General features: G+C 40.0%; 1 protein-coding gene and 1 long non-coding RNA gene across 5 annotated transcripts in view; one reads left to right on the forward strand and one right to left on the reverse strand.

The window, feature by feature from the left end:
- Positions 1–470: 470 nt before the first annotated feature.
- On the reverse strand, positions 471–19266 carry col1a2 (collagen, type I, alpha 2). Of its 2 annotated transcripts, XM_081701571.1 has the most exons (50): positions 19068–19266; positions 18041–18042; positions 16144–16179; positions 15591–15674; positions 15110–15166; positions 14892–14936; positions 14726–14779; positions 14559–14612; positions 14361–14414; positions 13959–14012; positions 13665–13718; positions 13369–13413; positions 13066–13164; positions 12886–12939; positions 12331–12429; positions 12193–12237; positions 11388–11486; positions 11120–11173; positions 10914–11021; positions 10666–10719; positions 10254–10352; positions 9940–9993; positions 9741–9839; positions 9496–9549; positions 9345–9398; positions 9195–9248; positions 8663–8716; positions 8280–8324; positions 8067–8165; positions 7740–7847; positions 7394–7447; positions 7224–7277; positions 6248–6301; positions 6083–6136; positions 5883–5990; positions 5615–5668; positions 5448–5501; positions 5110–5271; positions 4874–4981; positions 4613–4720; positions 4082–4135; positions 3847–3954; positions 3599–3652; positions 3365–3472; positions 3194–3247; positions 3002–3109; positions 2627–2873; positions 2263–2447; positions 1822–2064; positions 471–1514 (listed from the first exon to the last, which is right to left on the reverse strand). In XM_081701571.1, exons 1-50 carry the CDS (start codon positions 19135–19137, stop codon positions 1368–1370), a joined length of 4059 nt encoding a protein of 1352 aa, XP_081557697.1. In that variant the 5' UTR covers positions 19138–19266; the 3' UTR covers positions 471–1367. The 2 variants fall into 2 exon arrangements, with proteins under 2 accessions (XP_081557697.1, XP_026867851.3); XM_027012050.3 differs by lacking the exons at positions 18041–18042; positions 19068–19266 and adding an exon at positions 16507–16883.
- The window catches only part of LOC145652104 (uncharacterized), a 31559-nt gene continuing 27740 nt past the window's right edge, over positions 17193–21011 (forward strand). For all 3 annotated transcript variants that reach the window (XR_014118319.1, XR_014118323.1, XR_014118322.1), the window contains exons 1-2: positions 17193–17350; positions 18832–19038. This is a non-coding gene — a long non-coding RNA (uncharacterized LOC145652104). The remainder of the gene's footprint in view (positions 17351–18831; positions 19039–21011) is intronic.

A 21011-nucleotide genomic window follows, 5' to 3' on the forward strand; every position in this document is an offset into this window, starting at 1 on the left:
AAGCTTTTATATGAAAGAGCAGTTGATCTCAGTTTTCCATTAGACAAAGAAACATTTATGCTGCATGATCAGTGTAAGCAGTGTTATTTCAGTTAGATCAGTCCAATTACTTTGAGAGCCTCTACAAACACAGACATGCTTGGAAAGGATGTAAATTCTGCCTTTTTATTGAATGGAATTGTGAGAAATCATTTGGAAAAAACAAAACAACTGAGCATACAGGGGAGGCAATCTCCTCAAATATTTTGCTGCTGGATCCGAAGTGAAAGCAAATGATGACATATTTTCCTTATATAAATATTCTCAGTGGTTTCAAGTTCTAATAATCAAAAGACATTCCGATAATCCATTGTTCTTTTATTTTACCTATATGTTTTAGAGTTAAAAGTTCTGAATTAACATGACATTTACACTTCATTTTGGGCTTTTCAGGTGTTCTAAAGATATTAAAGCACTTAACTCATGAAATGTTGTGTTTTGGAACATTGGACATGCTTTATTTCAGAACTTTTCACAATTTATTTAAAACATCTCACATATACAAAATAGGTACAATAAACTTTGTGGTTCATTTTGAGAGAGAGAGGCCTCCAAAACCCATTCAAATGGATGAAATGTGCTGTCAGTATGAATACTGAGGGGGTGGTTGAATAAAATGCCTGAACAAAACAAACAAACAAACAAACAAAAAAAAAACCCAAACTAAAACAAGACAAAAATCTAAACAAAAACAAACAAAAAAGTATAAACTGGACAAACATCAGGTTTAGAATTTTCCACCTGCTTAAAAAATGGGGTTATCAGGGGGACCTGTGCATTACTCCTCAAAAACAATACAAAGTAATACAGTAAAAGTGGTTTCCTCCACAGCTGTATGTGTAGCACCATATATCTCCGCTTCAAGTGTTTGAGCACCTTTGACACAGGAAAGAACACCTGAAGCCTTGGTACCAGCGACTTACATCTAGGATGTGGATCAGGTTTGGCAATATTATTTTCTTTATACAGGCATGAGGTAGTTTAAACCTTTTGGAAATTGTGGTTTTAAACCTCCTCATTGGAAGATATACAAAGACCACAAAGTGATGCATACTTTCATTGTTTTTATTACACTTCTTTCATTTTTTACAAAATGATGGCATGTCCCAAACCATGGTGTTTCCCAGCGTCTCTTTGGGCAGCTGTATTAATTTGCATTGTGAAATGCTCCATTCAGTCCATTGGTCCTCTCCGATAGAGCCCAGCTTAAGCAAGTGGATGTGCAGAGGAAATCAGCAATCAGTATAAAAACAACACAGAGAAGAAGGGCAGATATTTTTCTTTTTTTCTTTCTTTCTTTCTCTCTTATTAATTTATCATGAGTCTATTTATTTGAAACAGACTGGGCCAATGTCCAAACCAAACTCTTGATTAGCGCCACCAATGTCCAAAGGTGCAAGGTCGAGGATGGGCAGGCGAGATGGTTTATTTGTTCTGTATTCAATGACTGTCTTGCTCCACTGGCCAGTGTGTTTCTGCAGGGGTGTGGCATAAAAGTAAAACAGGCATTAGTAAAATACGTATTGCAAGGTAGATTTTTTTTTACAAACTTCAAACATCATGAATTACATATATAGTGAGTATGTCTAATAGGCCATGGCACAATGTACTGTTAAGTGAATGAATTAACGTTTAGCTGTTATAAATCTAAAAGACTACCCAAGTCAAGCAACAAAGAAATATGCCCTCCCCAAAGTATATAAATGTTTTCTATACATTGCTTGCACATTGCTTATACATGTTCTGAGATATAAAAAAGGAAGAGTTGCACATTGAACTTACAGTGCAGCCATCCTCCAGAACGCTGTAGGTGAAGCGACTGTTGCCCTCTGCTCTGAGCTCCACATCATTGGAGCCTTGCAGCAGAACAGCCTTCTTCAGGTTTCCGTTCTCAGCGTCCATGTAGGCAATGCTATTCTTGCAGTGGTAGGTGATGTTTTGGACAGCCTGGTTGGCCAGCAGACGCATGAAGGCCAACTGGGTAGCCATGGACTGTGGGCTCAGGGTCTCATCATTATAGCCAAACTGAAGAAAATAAATGGTAAGTACAGTAAGTACAGTAAGTATAATACTGTAAGTATAATTCCAAATAATTCCAAATAGTTGTGAATAAAAAATCTGCATAGTGTATAGGAAAAATTCAAGCTTATAAACATATAAACAAATTATGACTGTTTATATTTATTGAAAGTCTTATCAGGCTTGCAAAATTCTCTAACTCACTTCAGTGCCACCATTGATGGTTTCACCAAACCAGACATGCTTCTTCTCCTGGGAGCTTCTGTACCAGTTCTTCTGAGGAATGCTCTCTGGGTGAGCATAGACGCAGGTCTGACCAGTGGTAAAGTCGCAGTAGGCCTTGATGGCATCCATGGTGCAACCTTGGTTAGGATCGATCCAGTAGAAACCTGCAAAGGAAAATACCCGCACACAGAATAAATCTATATGAACCCACAACATGAATATTGTGTTAAGATAATTTGACTTAATAAAGAAAGACTTGTAGATCTTTGTAGATAATTTAAAGTTTAAATATAGCATTAAAAAGCATTAAAAGACATAAGTTTAAAGAGCTTTGCACACTTACCGCTGGTCCATTCTGGGTGGCTGAGCCTGATGTCACGGCAGGTGCGGGCAGGGTTTTTCTTGGAGCCCTCAGGTGATAGCAGGTTGTCAATCTGGGTGTTGAGGGACTTGATAGTTGCATCCACCTCATAGTCCTTAGCCCTAAGGGAAGCCTGGTCAGCTCTGTACTCATCGTAGCCACCAGATATATCATAACCACCTCCAGCAGGACCAGGTGGTCCAGGAAGACCAGGAGATCCAGGTGGTCCCTGCAGATCAAGTGAATACGTTATTCTGTACTCAAGTCAGTTATCCAGGATACATGAAACCTTATTTCACTGCAGTATAAATTTATGTTTGTTTTCTAAGCTTTTCCTTGAAAAAAGTCATTACTCACAGCAGGTCCAGCATGTCCAGGGGGACCACGTGATCCTGCAGGTCCCATAGGACCATGTGTTCCAGATCTACCATCTTTACCAGGTGGGCCACTGGGACCAGCTGGGCCCTAAAGTTACAAAAATGTTACCAACCCCACTCGATGATCCATGGCCAAAGATTGATCTGTGGTAATAAAAGGTAGGTTACTTACTCTAGGACCAGCAGGACCAGCAATACCAGCAGGACCAGTATCACCAGCAGGGCCCTGTAAGATTAAAAGAACAATAGAGCAAAATCAAAAGCCATGCAGAAATCAACATTGGACTTCATTTCTTTCTGGCATACTGCTACCCAAATATGTTACTAGGGTGGGGTCACTCACATTGGGTCCAGGCATGCCCTGCAGACCAGGATGCCCACGCAGTCCTTTCATGCCTCTGTCTCCTTTGTCTCCAGCCCCACCTTTCTCACCACGGGCTCCAGCAGGGCCCTGCAACACACATGGAGGAATGCAAAATCAACTGCAGAGAAGATGACAGATTTCTGGAATAATGCTAAATAGGTAATTTAGAAAGAACACATCCGTGAAAGAGGACCTATGACTTTTTTTACTTACAGGTGCACCTCTTGCTCCTGCAGGGCCAACTGGTCCAGAGGATCCAGAGGATCCCTGAAGGAAAGGACAGAAAACTCCTGAGAAAACAATTCTAAACAAATATAATCTGTATACATATAGAACTAGACCAAAGTAACAACAACACATGAAGGGTCACTAGCATACTGTTTCAAGACAACTGTAATTGTAGGGTCTTCACTGACAAATCTATAAAGTACATCAAATGTGCTTAAGTCTTGGACACTTACAGCCTCACCACGGTTTCCAGCTCTGCCAGCAGGACCACTGGGTCCAAGAGGTCCTGCGGTACCGGCAACACCAAGTGGGCCAGGAGATCCAGGCTCACCACGATCGCCCTGTCAGATCAAAGCAGTCCAGGTAAGTAATGAAACTAATGTTCTAAGTCTTGTAAAAAATTTGTTGAGAATAAACTTATGTAGTACTGTGTAAATGTTGTATTTCCTAAAACTGTTTAAGATTTACCTTAACACCAGGAGCACCAGGACGGCCAGGAGGACCATCATTACCAGAGTTCCCCTTTAGAAGAACAAAAATAATTTTCCGCATGTGGTTATGTAAAATCTAAACTGACACCTAAAATGACAAAAATGGATTTAAGAAATGGTACACACAAGCATTCTGTTCTCAAAGCTCTACAGATATCTAAAGTATGAAAAATGCACACTATAACTTGTGCAACATTTTGAAGCTCAGCGACCATTGATGCATGTCTGTAGACTTTATTTAAATTTTCCATCATAGGTAATTTAAAAAAAACAGTTGCAGCAGGTAGGAAGCAGGAGTAGCATTAGACTGGCTAACGTGAAGCACTGGTGGTAGGAACCTGTTGGTGTATGTATGTTTTGCTTCATGCCTACCTCTATACTCATTATATGGAGCTGTGCTTGTTAGTCATTATATTAACCACTAGCCCATCCTTGACATCTTGGTGAAAAGTGAAAATGCTCAGCTTGTCTTGCAAATTACTGTGATCACTGTGACTATACAACTTACCTCACGTCCAGCCTCTCCTTGGGGACCAGTCATACCTGGCATACCAATGTTACCAGCAGGACCGCGGGGACCAGCGGAACCAGGAGGGCCAATTCTGCCAGGCTCACCCTGAGTAACACATCACATTATCTAGTTAGATTAGATTTCCCAGAAAATCACCTCTGAAGTTAACCCAAAGTCATAGCAAAGTAAAATTGATTGTGGTGTAATAATGGAGTTGAATTGGAAAATCATAGTTGGATGAAGTGGGAGGGTACTTACAACACCACCAGCAGAACCAGGAAGACCACGTTCACCTCTGGAACCAGGAAGACCATTGAATCCCTGAGCTCCGAGCTGTCCCTGAGGTCCTGCAGCTCCAGGTGGTCCCTATAGTTATAACAGTAGAGGAATCTGCTTTAGATTTCAGATTCAGTTTGCTAATAAAATGAGTGTGAGATGGGGCTTATGTGAAGTAAGATTTATTTCAAATGTCTGGGAAAATTATAAGAAAATACCATGACACCAGACTCTCCAGGGGATCCCTTGTCACCAGCCAGACCAGGGGGTCCAACCAGGCCATTCTCTCCCTGAGGTCCAGCAGGTCCAACATCACCACGGAGACCACGAGGACCATCCTTTCCAGCAGCACCAGTGGGACCAGGAGGTCCAACAATACCCTGTTTAGGAACATGCAGGACTTGTTTTTAGCTAGAATGAGTGCCTTCTGTGTTTGACATCTTGGATCAAGCCAGTCAGTAAACATATATAGTCTATCAATACTATTAGTATTACACTTGATATAAAAAATGATAAGGCGCTTCAGTGGGCATTTGATGATGTCGAGAATACTCACAGCAGGACCAGCAGGTCCAACTCTTCCAGCAGCACCAGGGAAACCAGTCAAACCCTGGGATATAGACAAAGCTGAAATTTTACTCAAGAGCAGTGAATTGTAGAATCAGTCAATCTCTAGATATTCATGGGCATTCCTGTAAAAAGAGGATTAGTAGAAGAGCTTACAGGGGGACCGTTGTCACCACGAGCTCCAGGGGGGCCAGCGGGGCCAGCAGGACCCTAAAACATCACCAGACATCACAATGGGTTATAGAGAAAATGTATCTGTTTTGTGAGTAGTATAAGCTGAATATTTTAGTATGTTCTTATTGTCACCTCAAAGGAGACATAGAGACTGATTTTAACACAAGTTTAGTGTCAGAAGCTGTGAATCTTCAGCTCTTTTAAATATTACCATGCATTTCTCAGATAGGCTTGTGTCATTTAAACTTACGAGAGGTCCAGTGTTACCGGCAGGACCAGCAGCACCAGGAGGTCCAACATCACCCTTGACACCAGCAGGACCCTTCTCTCCTCTAGCTCCAGCCAGGCCATCAGCACCCTGCAAGAGCCATTGGAGCCATTTCAGTTTTGTTCTTGATGAAAATGAAGTACTCAGTGGTAACAGTGAAACAAAGACAAATGTGCACTTACAGGGGGCCCAGCAAAACCGGAAGGTCCAGCAGGGCCAGACTCACCACGCTCTCCCTGAAATCAGGTAAATGATTCAAAGGTCAGGGCCTTTTACATATTGCTTATACAATGGAGGTAGCAAAGGGGTAAGTATTTTGTATCTTAAAGTAAAGAAACTATGCTTACAGGAGGACCACGAGCTCCAGCAGGGCCAGGAGGACCGAAGGAACCAGCCTCACCCTGGGAGAGAATAAGGCGTGAGAGGATCACACAACATTACACAAGTCACTGATGTAATATCCAAGGAACTCATTTGCTATCTTAAGTGATATATGTTTCAAATCATGGACACCACTGCCTTAGATAATAGACAAGCACTAAAATGACATTCTAAACTGACTTTAAATTTGGTTCTTAAAGTCAGTGTTTTCCTTTTATTGTACACTTTGTTGAGGCTAATTCTTCCATTTGAATTAGGACATATCATAAGATCCACTGTGTAAATATCATAGAAGATCAATGATCAGTGTTGTCATTGGATCAGTAGTTACACAGACCACGCATTATGATGAGCAGTCCATTCACAGGCTCACAGTCATTAACGTGTTAAAGCAGTTCTTCCTTTCATTCAGGTTCATCACATCAAAGGGTTTACTTCTGTACTAATGTTGCTTCTAAATGAGGCTTATAGGTACATTTCCTAATTATTCAGAAAAAAAAAGTTTTTTTCCCTTCATGTTTAGTTGTCCAGTTCACAAAATGGAAGCGCCACTGGTTTGTAAATTCTTTCCAGCAGATGGCAATATTGAGGTATTACATGTTTGATATCAAGGGTGCCAAAATAATTTTCCAGAGGTGACATGGGTTCAATTTCTCAGAAATGGGGTTAAAAACAAATGCCTGCTCAAAGCACTTATTAGATTTCATATGGATCATCCTGTTGGCCTCTTGAGGTCTTCCCAATTTCAAAAGTTTGACATGTCTTGCCACTTATGTTGTTACTGTGCATGTAGTTTTTATGTTCTTTAAATCATATAAGATTTAAAAGGAATTAAATTGTTGCAAAGGCAAACATGCCACTTAAGTCTTGTAGGCTATCACATTATGGTAAATATTTCTGAGAATCCAACTCTAAAGCCGAGTAGCTATGAATGTTCTTTACCTTGTCACCATTGGCACCAGCAGGCCCAGGAGGTCCACTGGGTCCAGGGATACCCTGACAAATACATAAACAACGCCTTAGGTTGATTGCAGAAGGCATTTTATATAAATAAATAAAATATAAATATTGGATAAACACAGTAGTGTTTCTTTGTATGTATTGTAACTTACACGGGCACCATCTCTTCCAGCATTGCCTTCTAAGCCTCTGTATCCAGACTCACCCTATTTGTGAAACAGATGAAAGAGTAATTAATTTTAAACCTTAAACATTATATACGTTAAGTGTTAGACACCAAAACAACCCAATTAGAAAATGAAGCTGGTTTGTGATTGCAATATACTGTATTATCTATACAGAATTAGAAATGTTCAGTGTTACGGCCGGTCTTGAATCAGTTTTTGAAGAATATAATTCTTTGAGTAGGCTAAAAACCTTCTGGAACTAGAACAAATATTTTGGCTCTTGGCATGTAAGGTGCAATATAAGGTGGACAGATGACCCTCCAGGACTGACCTTCTCACCCTTAGGTCCAGGAGTACCTGCAGCACCACGCTCGCCAGGCATGCCAGCAGCCCCCTGATGCCCTGGAGCACCAGCAGGTCCAACAGCACCAGGCTCACCCTAAGCAAAAACAAAGGTTTTGTATTAATTTTAAAATATGACATGGTTGCTACATTGAAAACACAACTGTCAAAGAACAGTATTCATTTTGACATTTTTTTTTTTTATAGTATAAATATTGTATGTTGAATAAAATGTCTTGAGACATAACAAAGTGGGGTTCCGAGCCACTACAAATAATAATTATTATTATATGCAGCAAGAAAGACGACAGGTTACCTTGCTTCCATCAGGGCCAGGAGTACCAGCAGGTCCTCGAGCACCAATGGATCCCTGGGCACCCGAGGCACCAGCAGGTCCTGGGTTACCACGCTCTCCCTATAAATAAACACAGGAGGGTTAAGATGGTCAATAATTGGCATTAAATTTGGACATTTGTCTATAGCTTATGAAAAGTCATGCAGTGCATGATATCAGTAAAAGGTTAGATACCTTTGAACCTGCAGGTCCAGCCACACCTTGGTCTCCAGGGATACCCTACAGGGAAATGGTGTACATTTTTAATGATTTACATATTTCTAAATTTATGTATATATAAGTGATAATATAGATTAATGATTAGTGTCTAAAAACATTTAAATATAATCCTGTCTAAAGATGGCATCATACTAGATATTATTTACATTACCCTGAACTTGGCCATTGTATTACAGAGTGCTTACAGAATGAGTTTTAATATCAATCAATCATTTCAGTTTTTTTATGTGAATGAGCACTATATGTCTGAAAAAAAAACTCCTTAAGCAGAATAGCCTCATTTGCATATGGGAAAGTTCTGCACTTTGTTCTTAATTATCACTGTAATAAGAACTCACTCTTTCTCCAGGCTTGCCAGTCTCACCAACAGGTCCAGCAGGCCCAGGAAGACCCTGTGATGATAAGAAAAAGAGATCAGTGATTCACACAATGACCCACTCACCAAAAATAATATTTATATAGTAGATTTTAAAAAGTATAAGTATATACAAATTAATACAGACAGATTACTGCATCAAAGATGCTGTCAGTCAAACATTTAGCTTAGATGAAATCTGTTTGGATACACACTTACTGAATAACTAAGATGTGGTACATTTCCCAAACAAAGTTTGCCCATTTTATTCCAACTGTTTGCTAAGGCTTTACCACTTTAGCATAATGAATCATGTTATTTAATGTTGCTATCAAAGGGTCTAGAAACCCATTTATTACAACATTATTTTCTGAACCAAGCCTGGATGGGTGAGCTTATATCTAAAAAGACCAAAGAGTCAAAGTGTAAGAATCTGCTGATCATGAATAATGAAACATCTGTTTCATCATTTATAAGAAGCCATAAGTGAATAAGTGAGAGTGAGTGAGACAGACCTGGAAGCCAGGAGCACCAGAGGGTCCCTGTTCTCCTTTCTCACCAGGGCCACCCTGCAGACAGAAGATGAATCAACATTAACATCAAAAATCCCAAATCATCTGCCTGTTTTTTTGTTCTGCAAATTTTTGTTCTACAGGTCTACTTACAGCAAGTCCAACGGGACCAGCAGGGCCATTGTTTCCATCAGGACCAGAGGGACCCTAGATAAAAAGATATGTGACTTAGTGGGGGCAGTTGAATTACTATAAAAATATCAACTAGTATTGATACTAATAGGAGGCTTTTCAAGGTGCTCACTCTCAGTCCAGTTGCCCCAGCAGGTCCCTTCTCACCAGGTTTACCGGGCTCACCCTAGAGATAGACAATTAGACTACGGTGAAGCCTTACTGTTGTTTGTCAATCCATACATTTACAAAAAATATTTTATGTGTATTGTTTAGTCTTGGTGCCATTGGCTTGCTGCTATTATGGGAATTGCAGTAATAATATAGTAAAAATTTGACAAAAAATAAATATTTGACAAAAGAATTGTCATTACTCACAGAGGGTCCTTTAGGTCCAGGAAATCCAATGTTACCAGGTTGGCCTCTTGGGCCGGTAGGGCCAGGGGGGCCAGTGCGTCCATCTTGTCCGGAAGGACCCTGAAAAAGGAGATCGATCGAAAACATTTATTGGAAGGGAACTTTTATATTAAGTTGTGAAGTTGCCTGTGTTCCCTTTGTTTTCTTTATGGGCACTTACAACAGGTCCCTCCTTTCCTGGGGGTCCAGCGCTGCCAGGGCTGCCAGGGAGACCCTGTGTTTAGAGACTGAGTTAAAATGGAGGCCTCTTCAAACCTTCTCTGGCTTACCATCAGTTCATTGTATCATAATGGAACAATAGTGGATTTGCACGATTTGCATCTGAGAAGCTATATATATTTATTATATATATATATATTTTATATTTAGAAAATATATTTATATTTATAATTTCTTTATGCACATGCAACTAGAATATAAGAATGAAATACTCTGGCAAGTGTTGTGTGTTCCTGGCCCAGGTAAAGTACTTACTCTGGCTCCAACCAGCCCGGGCTCACCAGCACGACCAGCATCACCAGGGGGTCCCCGAGGTCCAGCGTTACCGGCAGCACCTCTCTCCCCAGGCATGCCCTGGAAGAGTAAGCTCAGAGGTCATTACTGCCCAAATAGAAACGGAAGGCCAGCATTTTAACACATTGTTTCAATCATACATACTGTTTTCACATTCTCTTGCAGCATTATAATACATATATGTTTATATGTCGACATGTCTATTACTGCATTGTCATTTGTCATAGATCATTTGTTTTTTGTTCACATATTAATGTGATCTTCAAATCTTTTTTTACAGAAAGACATTCTCTAACTATGACTAGGTACTGCTTAATCCATGGCTTATCATTTAAGTTAAGGTTAGGCATCTGAAATGTCACAGTAATCTTACCAATGGGCCAGCTCTGCCACCCATACCAGGTAGACCACGAGTTCCAGCCGCTCCCTATATAGCAAAAAGTCACAGAAGTTAGTAAATCTGCACATGCATTTTAAACATTCCTCTACATGTAAATTCAGCATCAAGAAGGAATATTTAGCCCCATAAGTGTTTTTGTAAGGCATATATATATGGTGGAACATTTAAGATCAGTTGGTATTTGGTTGTTTGTTTATTTGTTTTTAAAAACTAGGACTTACTCTGGCTCCACGCATACCAAAAGGACCAGTGGCTCCCTGCTCTCCAGTGGGGCCTCTCTTACCCTCCTCACCAGCAGGACCAGGGGGACCTTGAGGACCAGAGCTACCCTGAACAGAACAAGGCCAAAGAGGTCAGGAAAACAGGACAAAGAAAAGCCCTGTAGTTTAACACATGCATGAAGTGCACATTGCTGATCACTACTTACAGGTTCACCCTTTGGACCAGCATCTCCCTTCACTCCAACAGGTCCAGGGTCACCCTATAATTATGTATGTATGAGCAATAAAAAAGATTAAAATGTCAGGTGTTTGTTGTTATAGCTCATAAACTGCACATAGAATGTAGATACTAATATATAGTACAGATGGAGTGGTTTTGGTCTAGCTTTAGAAACTGACCCCTAGCTATGTGGGGTTGTGTACAATTATAAAACGTGGGTTAAGTCAGGTTAAGTTTTGTTAGGTTGAACTTACAGAAAGACCTCTGGGGCCAGATGGTCCAGCAGGTCCCTGGGGACCAGGGCCTCCTCTTGGGCCAGGGAAACCAGGAGCACCAGCAACTCCAGGGGCACCCTGCCAGAGAAGACAGAAAAATAAATTAAAGTTAGCAGTTCGCATTAACTGAAAATGTCGGAACCATTTATTTAAAGATGAGAAGACATAATTTCGTTATAATCTATAAATACATTTTAATAGCCTAGAAATTAACCTGTTACACTTTTTATCAAAATTTGTCCAGGTTACCAACAACCAGCATAGCCAATTTTAGTCCACAACCAATTGAACTGGTACATAATGCATTTCATGTGTAGTAATTAATCATGGCTGACAAAAGATGTTTCAAATCCAACCATATTATGTCTTATTTCGATGTCAAAGTAGATTTTGATAGAACCATTTGATATCACACCTACAAGTTCCTTTTAATCCTCACAGTACTATAATAAGAGCACAGACGTTGGCCATCATCTCCTTACTTTAAGCTAATTTTAACTGTTATTGTAAGTGATACATTTATTATGCAGCACACTGGACCCAGAAGCTCTATTGCTCAAAGAGATGGCAATATTTATGAGAGTTATGGTTGAAAGGGTCTTCAGTAGCAGGTTCCATAGCAGTACACCTGCTTACATGTGCATACACTGTATGCTCTGTAGCCTTTCAGAACCTCATTACGAGGATCAACTAAGGGAGATACTGGGCTCAAGTTGCATCTGCAGTGATGGACGTATTGCTCTGACATATGTCTGGTTAAAATAAAGTTTCACTGAATACTTACAGCAGCTCCCTTAGCACCATTGATACCGTTGGCACCAGGGTTACCCTACAGAGGAGCAAGCAGAGTGGGTCAGTGCATATTTCTCAAGACAACACTTTATTTTACATTGAATTAAAGTAATGTATAAGGAATACCTACAGCAGGACCAACTGGGCCAACAACGCCGTGGGGTCCAGGCTCGCCTCTCTGTCCTTGAGGTCCATTAGGGCCAGTGGGACCAGCAGGTCCAATCTCTCCCTGTTAAACATGGATTTCTAATAATGAGCTCACAGTATAAACATCAGTTGTGCTAATACTGGATTATTTTTATACTTATGCAGCTAACACGTGAATGTGATATCCCCATAAGAATCACTTTGACATATTTATATGAGATTTAAATGTGTTAAATACAAAGTTGTAAATTAATGAAAGGGGCATGTATGAAAATAGCTGAAATCATGTTTTATAATAACCAAATAACAATGTAATAATGTTACCAACATATTTTAGAATATGTTATAAACATGTTATAATATCCATGATCATATATGATATACAGACATGTTGCATAAGGGCGATCAAAGTAATTCAGGGAAAATTATGTTAAACAGGTGTGCAAGTAGTACAAATATAAAGATAGTGAATCAAATGGACAAACTTCAGGGTGTATTTTCATTCCAAGGCTGACATCCAGAAAACCCAGATACTTACTTTAGGTCCAGGAGCACCAGGGAAGCCTGGAGGTCCAGCAGATCCCAGAGGGCCCTGGAGGGGAAGATCACACAGAGCACAGCATTAGACTGGAACATAATGATTTGTCTTGGACATGGAGGGGCTGATGGTTAAATACTAGGTTAAATACATTTATTAGTGAATAAATACTGTACTCACAGCAGGGCCAGCAGAACCAGTGTTACCATCAGCACCACGAGCACCAACTGGACCAGCAGGACCAGAACGGCCTCTCTCACCAGGCAGACCACGAGCACCCTAGAGAAACACAATTATGCATGTTTATCATGAGAACAATGTAGACTTCAGTCTGTAAGTGTTTATGATGGAACTTGACCCCAAAAAGCTGGTCGTGTCATTAGGTCAAACAGCCCATAAAGTAAGCATAAAATGGCCTTCTGTGGAAACTGAAATACAAATCCGTATACATTTTAAAGTAAGTCTATGTAAGTGAAAACGTACTCTTTGTCCAGGGGTTCCATTAGCACCATGAGCACCAGACTCGCCCTAAGAATAGAAGATAAAGAGGGTTCAAGGATCAAAGCATTAAAGATCATATGTGAAGAAATATGGCTGAAACAAATGCGGAGATGTGAAGCATAGACTTATTGTACTCTAATAATAACCAAGCAATTTATGAACAACATCAATCGCTTGTACAGTGACACTACCCTCGCTGCCTCCATTGTTTTTGAATATGTTTTTTTTTTTTCTGTTTTGCACGAGTTGAACTACTGATGCTGTGTCATTGTTTATACCTTAGGGCCAAGTGAACCAGGCTCTCCTTTGCGTCCGTCAAGACCATTGTAGCCCTGTCACAGAAAAAACAAAACAAAAAAAACCTTTCATTACTGAGATGAACCATAGATCTCACAATTTAGGCCTACTTCGAACAGCTGTTCCTCTAGTCAGACTTTACCTTTTGGCTCAACATTTACATTTGAATGTTATATTTGAAATATATATTCTGTGTACTTCAAGTACATCTTATTAGAAAAGAAATGTTCTCGGGCTTCCTGCACTGAAAAAATACAATGTGCAATGTCACTCACTCTATGTCCCTTCATGCCAGGAAGTCCAGGTGTCCCAGGGAAACCACGAGCACCCTGCAGAGGAGAGACAGAGAGACAAAAAAGGACAATCACAATTTAACAATTAAATAGATCTTAATATGTGTCTATTTCACCTCTCTTTTACCACATCAGGGACTAATCAGTGTTGGAGAATAATGGCTGCACGCAAGTTCTACGAGTCGCGCGATGATATCAGATTTTATTGCCATTGGCAACAAAGAAGGATCCTTTCATGCTTTCTTTGCAGTAATGTAATTCATTATGTCTTCTGTGATGTCTGTCTATTTAACAATAACGGGAGTCCTGATATAAGCTAAACTACCCTCAGAAGAGTACTCTTAGGCCTGTTGTAATTGAAATATGTAAAGCTGCCGGCCTTACCTGAGCTCCAGCAGGTCCTCTGTCTCCAGGCTTGCCTGATCTGCCATTGTTTCCCTGCAATAAATTTGCCATAAAATGCATTTAGTGATTATGTCGCTGTGGCAGTGATTTACTTTGAGTGTTACATGGTTTTTTTTCTGTAAAAAAATTAAATATGTGGCATCTAAATAATGTTTTAAAATGTATCATTTTACTTACGTCTTCACCAGATTTGCCAGGAGGTCCAGGGGGTCCACGAGGACCAACTGCACCCTATTAGAAAGTGAGGGGGAGGAGGAGAGGTGAGATTAAAAGTCAAGTCAGTTCTGTGCCTGTCTGGGCCATTTTGACCAATGTGGGCAGGGGTAGTGGTTGGCAGGTCTTACAGCCTGTCCAGGTTCTCCAGGTTCACCAGCATGTCCTTGGAGACCTTGGGGACCCTACAATAAAAAGTAAATCATACAGAGGCCATCAGACAATCATCAAAGGTCAGATATCTGCATTTGTACCCATAAAAACAACAACAACAACAACAACAAAAATGCCACTTACAGGTGCACCAGGGGGTCCAGCAGGGCCTCTGGCACCCATCAGGCCCTTTAGAGAAGAATAAGAATGAGTATTCCATGGGCATCTTCTCATTTGCTCATTCATTCATGTATAGTATATGCACAGCCATGGCTGATGTTCCTGAAGAAGGTCAAGGGCCACTGACCTTGGTTGTGACTAGGATACGTTTATTAACAACAGGTCACATGTCGGGTGCTCACCATAGGGCCAGGGCCAGGGTCAGGTCCTTTAGCGCCATCATACTGAGCAGCAAAGTTCTGTTCAAAGTCAAAGCAAATGACCCTGTTCAACCACTAAGTTGTATATGAAATATTCATCTCACTAAAAATGTGGAAAAGAGGTGCTTGACTGTTATAATAATACAATACAGACCCACAGCTGTTATTTCACCATTTATCTCATCAGTCTAATTTATTGAAAATCAAAAAAGTAGAAAAATCAGTGCAGATTAAAAGAAAAATGAGTGTCATTGAATTAATGGATGTCAATGTAGTATAAACACAATTACTTTCACATTGGAAGCCATTAAAGTTCAAAAGGTCAAAGGTCAGTGGGTCATCAGGTTGGGAATGGGTCATGATGCAAAACATTAAAGATGAGTGGTGCATTAGAACATCAGTACCATAACAGATTACCCATCATGCAAATGATGTGAAAATGTCAAATTAAGGTTTAACTTACTCCACCAAGACCAGGGGGGCCAGGGGGTCCAGGGAGTCCGGGAAATCCAGGTTTGCCAGGTCTGCCATCTGGTCCTTTAGGACCCTGGCAGAGAAAAGATACAGAGATTAGAATTTAGAAGTCCAGTAAGGAATTGAGAAAGCAGTGTGACAAATAACTTTGACCAGGAGTAGCTCTGAGTTGCTCTTAATATTCTCTCCTGTTGCAGGACTAACTGGTCATTCAGTGACATCTAAAGGACACTTCTACTGTAATATTGTTATTAGACAATTCACAGGGATGCAAACTATTAATCAGCATTATGTTTTTGTTCACTAGTGAAGAACACAGATGTTCGTTACAATCCTTGCATTTTTGTATCATTGCTTTGTATTTTCTTTGTATTAAAATTACAGAGGGATGGTTTATTATCCAAAAGAGAAACTGAAAAAATAATTTGGCGTGGTTAAGCAATTTCCTGGACCTTCATAAAAGTGAATGTTTTAGCAGGAAAATACTTTGTTTCTTGTCCTTGATTGATTGTCAGACAACTTGAGGACTCTTCTGCACTTACCCTGTCACCTCTAGGCCCTTTGTCTCCCCTAGGGCCCTGTTGATTAAAAATATGATTACAAAATTCAACAAATCTATTTTATAAGCCAGCACAACATACGCAATCATGCTCTCAACCTGCAGAAGCCTGGTGATAATATGTTTTTTTTTTAATGTAATATAGCATGCATAATGCCTAAACTAGATTCAGAGCCCTGTGCTGAGATATGTGAAGTGAGTTTACAAACAGCTGAGAGTGCAAGCATTGAACATAAGTCGCATTTCTGTGCGCCAGAGGTAGAATAGTGTGGAAAGCAAGCTTGAGTCAGCTGTTCAGACATGCCACACTTCACGCACCAGCAGGAACATAAGAAATAATGCTCACCTTTGCATAAGCCTGATCAGAAAGTTAGACAAATAAACACAAGATTTATTTATTACAACTTTCCAAATTTCTTATGTCATTTCATGTGTAGGGCTATGTGAGCTGCTATGATCCCACTAAGACACATGCATATTAAAGGTCACTACCATCTCACTAAGGCATGCATATTCATCAGTTCCTTACATACTTCAGTAATGCCTATTAGAACAAAGCTGCACTGGGTTAGGCTAAGAGTCATAAATTAAGCATAATATAGCAAAAGATGCTTAAGGGAGTTTACAGGGCTCACTCAAACTCAGAGGTACAAATATGATTTACAACATTTGTTCTGCTAATAAACAGAAATATGTTATATATACTCCTTTAAGCATCTACAGAAAAAAAAGAGAAAAATAAATACAGATTATATTTCTGGTATTCAAAGAAAATATTTATTTTTGACATTTAGGTAAACAATCTGTCCCAATCTCAAATACAAGAGTTTAACAATGTAGGCTATATACAATAGTTCAATGATAGCCCTACTATCCCCATAGTAACTGTACTATGTTAAATGAACTTCTGGGCCACGTTGATTTTGTGCAGTGGCTTCCTCTTCAGAGAACCATCTGAAAAGGGTCATTGTGCCAGGGCCATCTGCCCAGCCCTAGTGGGTAGTTTCTGATTTCACTGACATTCACCTTAGCCAATAGAACCTTCATGCTTTCCTTGTCAGGAAACGAGGGAACATGTAGAGTATTGCCGAAATGTCAACAGCACAAAATGCTGTGGCATTATTTGAGATTGGTCAAATTGGCAAGAATCTTTTTACTGAATATCATCTAATTTGGGAACACATGATAAGGTAAGAAGCTTTATTGCTTGACTAAAGAAAAATTCCATGCAAGTGTACTGACCGCTAGATGAAGAAACGGGGGAGGAGAAGAAAATGGAGAGAGAGAGAGAGAGAGAGAGAGAGAGAGAGAGAGAGAGAGAGAGAGAGAGAGAGAGAGAGAGAAGATGATCAGTTACAAAAATTACAATCAGCAATGCTGAAAGACCTTTAGCAGTCTTCTTAAAGACATAACACAGGAATAACTTTAATCATGTTAGACCAACTATAAATTAACAAGTAAAGTACCAATCTGTACATCTTCACATTTCATGTTATTTAACAGCCTGTTATAAACTGTAGGAAATATAATGTATTTCCTACTAAGAAATGTAATTTGAGAACTAAGGTATGTACCTTGTTGTTATTGCCTGTTTTGCACTAATAAGATGTGTTAATTTATTTTTAGAAGTTTTAAATTTGCACCTTTAAAGTGTTGAAGCAATCAAGTTAAATAACAAACACCCACTTCTGAATAATTTTGCATATAGGTATAGATCACTGTGTGAGATATTGACTGAAATCCTCTAAATGTATTTAAATCGCAGAGGAAAAGATGACTCACAATTGAAATACTCATAAAATCACTGCATTACTGCTGGCAGCATGACAATACAGAGGATAGTATTATACATGATATTCTACAGGCAGCAGCAGCGCCACTGCTACTACCAGTACTATCAATAGCAATGACAACAATAATAATGCTTAATCCAACTAAGTAGTAACACAAAATTATGGAAATATCTAAACATAAAAAAACGGTATGAATGTTTTTTTTTTTTTTTTTTTTACTGAAATATATAAATACATTTAGAAGCTCCCTTAAACTACAAGTATTGTTCATTTGCACAGGCCTTCCGGTTAGAACACGTGTAATCGCGACACCCACTTGCCCAAAGTGATCCTCGCCCCAACTGGGAGGGGTTATTTGGACCGTAAAGTCGTTCCTCGCTCTGATGTCATGTGATTACTTCTCCACTAGATGGCGGCTTTGAGCATTTGAAGTTGTCTGCGCGAGTCGCATTGTACCGATGTTCCGCTATAAAGAATGTGACCTAGCCCAGAAATTAAAATTTGGTACTTTTGATACTAAAAATTGCACTTGCTTTTTACTATTCGGTTTTTAAAATTTGGAATAAGACTTTACTTACTTTAGTTACCAGCTAAATGAAAGAAATTATTTTGAAAAAGCTCCCAAGATATGCTATTATAGACTTCATCCAGTAGGGGGCACGTTTCCCTACCCCATGATAAAAATTCATACTACCAAGCCTGGGACAAAAGATGAAGTCCAACGCCCAAAGTTTTAAAAACGAATTATATTTGCGTTATTTTCATATATTCTCATTGTTATCTATTCAATGCAGAGTAAATTACTCAGATATGATCTGCAGTCGTCGGTGAAGGGTAATCTAACTATGTGACTTGTCTTCATTTCCTAAATGCAAAAGACGAATATATCCATGGAAAAAAAAGAAGAATCCTTTAAAAGTGCAAGAATCCTTTGGATTTCTACAGTGGACAGCCATTGGCACACTCCCTCAGATGTGCATCTAGCTGTCCTTGAGGTAATCTCCAAGCACAGACGTCATAACCACCCCAAACAAGTGAAGCAAATCCTCAGTGAGCAGAGGAACAAACGAGGCTCAAGTTCCTTGGTAAGACACAAAAAAAGTATAAAACTTACATTGACATGATGCTAGGTATGAAGTCACTGCAAGCAGCAACAGAATCCGGGTATCCACAAAGCTGAGCATGTCTAGTCCGACATGCAGACTCCTTGTGCCTCAGTGCCTGGTTTAACTACTTCAAGCAGACATACAGTTGTGGCGAAAGTAACTCCAAACTTAGCAGGAACCTGCTGCCGTGATGCTAGAATAATAAAGTCCAATCAGCCCTATTTATATGGCAGGAGGTTCCTTTGAGTGCGTGTCAAAAGGCAGCACGGAGACCAATAGGAGAAGAGAAATTCTATATGAGTCTCATCCTAGAACAACCCGCTGTAGTCATGTGGTCCCACATCCCTGCCTACTTCCAGAGAGTTTGGCAGTTTACGGACGATGATGACGAGTGCAAGGTTTTAATTGGATCCATTCTTTTGAGGACGTGGACATCGTCGAGCGTTAAACTCTCGCATTTTTCTCAGGCTTCGTATTAGGTCGCATCACATTTATGGGACGTCCGGCGCTCTAAATGCCGAGGGTGGATAGTTGCCTCTTCAGTGGGCATCACTTTTTACGCAGTGCCCGGGTCAGCTTAACTCTCCGCGCGAGGGAGCGAGCAGGAGACCGTCAAACAGGGTTGGATGTGTGGAGGCAGGAACGTTGTGTACACGGTCCGGGAGGGTTTTTTTTTAAAAATTGTTGATTGCGCGCTGGATACTTTTGCAAGCTATCAAATTTATTTTATAATTAATAATTAACACGCACTTTCTCCGCGTATTTTAAATTGTTGTCATTGTCTTTACATAATTAAACAATTCAGACGATTAAATATGTCAGGGACCTTACATGTATTCCTAAAGGGACTCTGTCTCCTGTATTTTCCAAGATATGCAATTAATATAGGTCTGGCATGCAAGTAATAGTTGAAGGTTAAAAAAGCTAAAAGACTGTGTGTTTTCCTTAAAGACTTTGGCAGGCGAAATGCATACAGCTTCAAATTTGAGCATGAGCTCACAGCTTCAAGCAGGCCACAGGACCAGACATGTCCACTGCCATGCTGCACTACTAAGCCCTGTGTAGAAGCTGAAACTGCAGATACAAGTGTCTCTTAAACTTACTGCTGGAATGATTCATTCTGTCTAAATTCTGACTAAAAGACTAAAGCATTAAAAACTAAAGGAGCCCAGTCTAATTCAGAAAGTGCTTTTGAGATACATCACGTTATGATGCTACTCTAAATTCAAAGAGCTTTAAAGTAGTTTTCCAGTGCTCTTATTTGAATCTTTGTTTTGAATAGCTGTAATACATCCCTCTTGCATTAAGGCTATTAATGCCTTTTATTGAACCCTACTTCCTTTGTCACTCCTGTTAGAGAATTAAAGCTTGGCATACTGCTTGGCTTTCTGCTTCCTAGTTTGTCTCATTACAGCATAAAGAGACAGTGACATGTCAGCATTATAAACGCTGCACGCACTGCACAGCTCTCATCACTCAACAGCTGTTTTAGGACATGTTTGGTCCTCACTTTTCTTGCTGTTTGAGTAGGAACTGCTGTGTGTAAATGATGCGCTAGTTGGGAGGCCCTGTCTGCTCTTAACCATAGGCCACTTTTATGAACTGCAGAGAGCTATTACAGCCCTCTGACTGTTTCATTGGTTAACTGGATGGGATGGGAAGGTTCATGCACTAGGTGTACTTAACCAGCTTCCTAACACATCATGGACATGAGCCACCCACACAGTCTCTCTCTCTTTCTCTCTCTCTCTCTCTCTCTCTCTCTCTCTCTCTCTCTCTCTCTCCCTCTTTCTCCTCTTTCTCTCTCTCATTCTCACATACTCATACACACACACAAACACAGGGGAGCAACTTTCCTAAGACTACCCATCATATAAGGTGAATGGATGTTGATAGTCTTCAGCTTTTTAACAAAGACAAACAAACAAAACACATTCAAGCAACAAACTGCT

The sequence above is a fragment of the Electrophorus electricus genome, chromosome 2 (assembly GCF_041902795.1).
Source record: "Electrophorus electricus isolate QZ-2024a chromosome 2, ASM4190279v1, whole genome shotgun sequence".
NCBI classification, from domain to species: Eukaryota; Metazoa; Chordata; class Actinopteri; order Gymnotiformes; family Gymnotidae; genus Electrophorus; species Electrophorus electricus.